This window comes from Gymnoscopelus braueri, assembly GCF_963280865.1.
Source record: "Gymnoscopelus braueri genome assembly, chromosome: 2".
Classification (NCBI taxonomy): Eukaryota; Metazoa; Chordata; class Actinopteri; order Myctophiformes; family Myctophidae; genus Gymnoscopelus; species Gymnoscopelus braueri.
Window position 1 is genome coordinate 12,433,390 of NC_137604.1, and position 6,296 is coordinate 12,439,685.

General features: G+C 43.4%; 1 protein-coding gene across 1 annotated transcript; it reads left to right on the plus strand.

The window, feature by feature from the left end:
- Positions 1-1,008: 1,008 nt before the first annotated feature.
- npy2r (neuropeptide Y receptor Y2) lies at positions 1,009-5,349 on the plus strand (the record flags this gene model as incomplete). Its single annotated transcript, XM_080440669.1, has 3 exons — positions 1,009-1,187; positions 2,394-2,766; positions 4,797-5,349. 3 exons carry the CDS (start codon positions 1,009-1,011, stop codon positions 5,325-5,327), a joined length of 1,083 nt encoding a protein of 360 aa, XP_080296795.1. The 3' UTR covers positions 5,328-5,349.
- Between the last annotated feature and the right edge of the window lie 947 nt (positions 5,350-6,296).

The following is a 6,296-nucleotide window of genomic DNA, read 5'->3' on the forward strand; positions in this document are numbered from 1 at the left end:
AGGACCTGTAGCAGTGGTTCTCAAACTTTTTTAATTTCAAGGACCCCCATAACTCTCAGACCTGTTCATTTGGAACCCCCTCAATGACCCCTGAGGGTCCCTGGACCCCACTTTGAGAGCCACTGACCTCGGATATTAAGACAGGAAAGAAAAGTTGCTCAGCCTTTTTTGAGCTCTGGACCACTAGCATATTTCGACTAAACCTCAAAGACCACCCACCCCACAACAATATATACACTGTGCAGTATACTGCATTTAGTAAGAAGCCATAGCACAGTCATTTCTATTTTACTTAATTATTTTGAGTCAATATTTAACATGATCTTAAAGCCAGATTTATACTTGGTTGTGAACTTTGATTGGCATATTTTCGGTGCAAGGAAGTATATTAAGCCCTTAACATTCATTATTTCATTTCAAGCTCATTCTTAAATTTGATAGACTTAAAATAAAAACTCTATGGACCATTAGTCATGGACCATGGACCTCTGGTTGAGAAACAGTGTAATAGCAGTGGATTTCAAAGTGAGGTCCGGGGACTTCCAGGGGTCCATGATGGGGGGTTCCAGAGGATCCCCTGCAGTAAAATGTGCTAATATAGCATCAAAAGCATTTACCACTTTACAGTATGCTTCAACTATTCAAAAGCCCATCTCCAAGCTCACAACGCAGCGGATCGCAGCGCGCAGTAAGCTTGTAGATCGGCTATTTTTGAAAGATTTTGGAAGAAATTGGAATAATTTAGATTTAGATTTACACAAATCTTCTCTTATTCACCCATCCTACCACAAAATATGTTCAGATGGGGGACTGTGGCCAAATACGTATCAATTCAATTTGGGGGTCCTTGACGTGAAAATGTTTGCGAGACACTGCTATTAGGTCATCACTGCCCCGGCCCCCTTGCTTGACATGTCATCCATCTTTTTTGAATTGTATTTTTACAGACAGTGAGACTTATGGGGGCCGTACCTGATGGAAACTGCAAGTCAGCTGAACGTGACTAAAATGGAGGATCCTGCCCTGGATTCCTCCAACTGCTGCTCACCCATAATCCCATCTGGCATTCTGGAATTAGAGGACAGCACTAAACTGGCCGGGGTTCAAGCCATCCTAATTCTGTCGTACAGCACAATAATACTGTTCGGTGTCACAGGGAATTCCCTGGTGATCTATGTGGTGTACAGGTAAGGTTCAAGGAGTTTTATCGTCATTCCATACAGGTACAGAATGAAATGTGTTACCCAGGTCCTGGTCATCATGGCAGAATAAATTACACCTAAACACTACATAAATAATACCTGTAGTGCAAATAAAGCAATTAACACTTGCCCACTAAAATTGCACTTGCCCACTTAAACGATGCAATAGCAACAACTGTATTAAAAAACTGCAACATTAAAGAAAAACAGTTCATGAGTCACAGTTCATAGAGAGTTCCTAGAGAGTTCCTAGAGAGTTCATGAGTAATCTTACTGATCACTAGTGATCTTACAGATCAATGATCACAGATCAAAGTCTAGAGTTCACAATTCTCACAGCTGCAGGGAAGAAGCTATTCTTTAGTCTGGTGGTTCTGGCCTTAACACTACTCAGCACGCAGCCTCCACGGCAAACAGACCGCGTTGTGCCTTGCGGGATTGTCCCGGTTTCAAGCTGGGTGTCCTGAGTCTCGACAAATATCTTTAAAACACTGAAATGTCCCGGGTTTTCAACAACCACTATACCTATGTCCCGGTTTTCCACACAACTAAAATAACACTTGTTTTTGAGTGCTTACATACTGTAGATGTTACGTTCTGCTCTGTTGAAAGGTGCGGTCACTAGGTATGCTATAAGCGCTAAAATAATTGTCCCCCATCCTGATGAAAACACAGGGTGAAAACAAAAATCAAAAGTACAATAACAGTCAAAGAAATTGTCAAGAGTATAACAAAAATGGCCAATCAACAAGCTCACAAGGCGCCGCGATGTGACACGACGTGACGCGTTGTGATCAGGTGTCGATCGGCTATTTTATCTACTTTTGAAATCAGGATTTAAGTGATTAAGCTTGCAACAAAAACGAATTTCACCCACTCCTTTACAGCTGTAAACCTGTATAAATGAACTTCTGATTCTGAACCCACTAAAACTGGGAAAGCATCGGTGTCATTTTAGACTTTCACGTTGGCTATTCAAAAATACATATAAGTGAATACAAGTTCACAGCACCTCACTTTGTGCCGCACTGCAAGCTTGTACATACAGTATGCTATTTCTGAACATTTTTGAAAAATCTTGAAAGTGTGAGAACTACTGATTTAGAAGGCATTGGCAGAATCGGCCTCAGGTCTAGACTTAAAGGGTCACCGGTTTGGGATTTTGAAAACAACAACCTTTTTTTGGTACAGGTTTAAAACCTTAAGGACGGTCACCAACTACTTCATCGTGAACCTGGCGGTGGCCGACCTGCTGGTGAACACGCTGTGTCTGCCCTTCACGCTGGTCTACACGCTGTACGGCGAGTGGAAGTTCGGCCAGGCGCTGTGCTTCCTGCTGCCGTGCGCCCAGGGCCTGGCGGTGCACGTGTCCACCATCACGCTCAACATCATCGCCCTGGACCGCCACCGGAGCATCGTCTACCACCTGGAGACCAAGATGTCCAAGGACATGTGCGCGGCGGTCATCGCCGTCACCTGGGCCGTCAGCGCCCTCCTGGCCAGCCCGCTCGCCATCTTCCGGGAGTACGCCACCATCGACCTCTCGCCGGAGGAGTCCATTCAGGTGATTGATTGATCAGTGATGGAAGTTTAGATGTTGCTCAGATTTTGGACTTATAGGTAAGAGTAGCAGCACGACGATGTAGAAGTAGCTCTGTTGCAAGTAAAAAGCCTGCATTTGAAATCTTACTTAAGGAGCAGTTCACCCAAAAAATTACATATTTTCTATCAATTACACACTCCATGAAGGCTTGAATTCATGGAGATGTTTTTGTTTTTGTCACAATCCTGAGCCAATAATTTGATGACCGGGTCATCGGTCAATAGGAGACTCCGCCGGTCATCAAATTATTGGCTAAGGAAAACGACAAAAACATCTCCATGAATTCAAGGCTTCATGGGGTGTGTAATTGATAGAAAATAAATAGTTTTTTGGGTGAACAACTCCTTAAGTCAAAGCAACTCCTTAAGTCAAAGGACAAAAGCTTTAGCATCAAAATACACTTAATGTAGTAAAATCAAAAGTACTTACTATGCAGAATGTGCCATTTCAGAATCATATACAGGTATATCATGCTATTGGACAACATTTTGATGATTAACCATTTAAACCCTAGGCCGTTATTAAGCCCTTATACTTCAGCTATAAGAAAACATATGTTTTATTGGTAATTTGATAAATTATTAATAATAACATTTGCCTCTGATATGTAGTGGAGAAGAAGTATAAAGTATCAGGAAATGTAAATGCTCAAATAAAGCAAAAGTTCAAACTGTACTTAAAGGGCAAGACCACTTTGGTAGAGGTTTGGGTTGTGTATTTACCTCTAACTCCAAGGTGGACAAGACATTTAAATAATTGCTTGATTAGAAATTGATAGTTTAAAATATGCTCCTCATTGACTTACATTGTAAGGTAAAACAAACTCTCAAAGTCACTCTTTTAGCACGTAAACGAATGCAAACAATGTTGATTCAGATAATATAGAACATGACCAGACCCAGTACTGTTTATTTTTATTTTTATAAAAAAAATGTTAACTTCCTGTTATTAAGAAGAAAGCCCGGACTGGACCCACAGATCCGGATCTGGATCTTCAAATAGTAAAATCAGCAGGAAGTTGACATTTTTATATAAAAAAAACAAACAGTACTGGGTTTGGTGATGTTCTATATTCTCTGAATCAGCTTTGTTTGTATTTGTTTAGGTACTAAAAGAGTGACTTTGAGGGCTGTTTTACCGTACAATGTAAGTCGATGAGGACTGAGGAGCATATTTTGAATTATCAATTTCTAATCAATGGAGCAATTATTTTTGGGCGGTGAAACCGCCCCTATAAGTGAGATTTGGAAAAATGTACAAATATCTTGGGCAGTGAAACCGGCCCTAAAAGTGAGGTTTGGAAATTTGTACAATTATCCTGCGCTGTGATTGGCCAATCACAATCTATTCAGGACTGTGATTGGCCAGTGTCACATGACACATGTGCATAGCCCTATATAAGCAACCATAACTTAAAAAAAACCAAATTATTGTTTTTTTTTAAGTTATGGTTTTGTCCATCATAAAGTGTGTTTTACAAAAGATAAATGTATTTATCTTTTGTACATGATTGATCGACTCCATTCAGTATTGTGATTAGCTAGCAAGACACATGCTGACACTAAGTGGCTCTTTCAGATCAAAGCATATATATTGGTTGACTCCATTCAGTATTGTGGTTAGCTAGGAAGACACCGCCCACTTCACACAGGGTGTGATTTTTGATATCTTGTCCACCTTTGGAGTTACATCATGGCAAGGTAACTACACAACCCAAACCTCTACCAAAGTGGTCTTGTCAAAGTACTTGACAATTGGCCCGTATTCGGGGAGAGAACACGAGGGTGATAAATGTTACTGCATGTACTCCTATGGGCTGGGGCGGCACCTAACAGTAGGGAGTGTTGGGCGGAGGAGTAGGGCGGAGGCTCTCTCCTCCGCAGGCGAAATACATATCAATTTGGGGGGTCCTTGACATGTTTGAGAACCACTGCAGTACAGTTCAGTACTTGAGTAAATGTACTAAGTTACTCCCCCACCCGACTGTGCAGGTGTGCACGGAGCAGTGGCCGGGGAGCAGCCGGGACGGCACCATCTACAGCATCTCCATGCTGCTGCTGCAGTACGTCCTGCCGCTCGCCGTCAACTGCGTGGCCTACGTGCGCATCTGGAGCAAGCTGAGGAACCACGTGAGCCCCGTGGCCGCCCCGGGCCACCGCCACGAGCGCCACCGCCGCAAGGCCAAGACCACCAAGATGCTGGTGATGGTGGTGGTGGTGTTCGCCGTCAGCTGGCTGCCGTTCCACGCCTTCCAGCTGGCGGTGGACATCGACAGCAGCGTGCTGGACATGAAGGACTTCAAGCTGCTCTTCACGGCGTTCCACGTGGTGGCCATGTGCTCCACGTTCGTCAACCCCTTCCTGTACGGCTGGATGAACAGCAACTACCGCACGGCGTTCCTGTCCGTGTGCAAGTGCAAGTGCGAGTGCAAGCGGCCCTTCTTCCTCGGCCGGAGGAGCGGCGTCGACGGCCGGCAGACGCAGAGTGTCCAGAACATCGCCTTTACGGATTCTAACGTCTAGATCAGGGGTTGGAAGACAGTTGACTGGCAGTCAATGACTGGCTGGTGGCTGCTATTTATATGTTAGCAAATCACGACATAATGTTATATATCATTGCCCTATATGGCGATATATTAACAAGGAAAGGATGATTAAAAAATCATTATGTCTGTATTAGCTTTGATGACCCTCTTGACTCTATGTCTGTATCAGAAATGACTTTGGACAGGTGGAACACTTCAGTTAAACTTGTAGAGTGACGCATTACTTTACCTGAGTTACATCTTTTGATAGTTGTACTTGAATGTTGACATGGAATAATAATCCTGTTTAGTGTTTTATTAGCGCAAGCGTGAAAAAAATCAAAATACAGCGTGTAGTGACGCTGCTGGTAAACACGCGTTGAAAGGCTAGGATCAAGATACCAAGGATTCGACAGTGATGTCACTGCTATGCAACACGGAAGTAGCACGGCATAAAGATGCCAAGGATTTGTCGGTGATGTGACATCACCGACGAACCCTGGACATGGGGCCGACTCAGATTTTCTCCGTTGTTGTAAAATCCTGGTGACGCAAGGTTATAGACTCAACGTTTCCTGCACATATGGTACAATCCATAAACTTGGAATTCCCGGCCGCCTTCGCGGGACCGGTGGTTGGGAACCTCTGGTCTAGATCATAGATAGACTGTGAAGGACATATGATGGACGAAGGGAGCCCGGTTGGTTTCTACAGACCCATTTTGGAGCCTTTTTTTCCCTCCGCCGAATTCAAATCCGCCATCTTTGAACTTCCGGTCCCGAAAAGAAACCGGAAATTACTTGCTATTGGCTGCAACCGCAGCGAGGGCGGGTCTTCACTCGGTAGAACCAGTAAGAGCCCTAGAAACATACCCTACTTTATCATTACTTTTTAAATTCATGGGACCATAATTTACTAAACACATATCATGATAATTGAAAAAAAAAGACTGAAAACTAGAAAATGA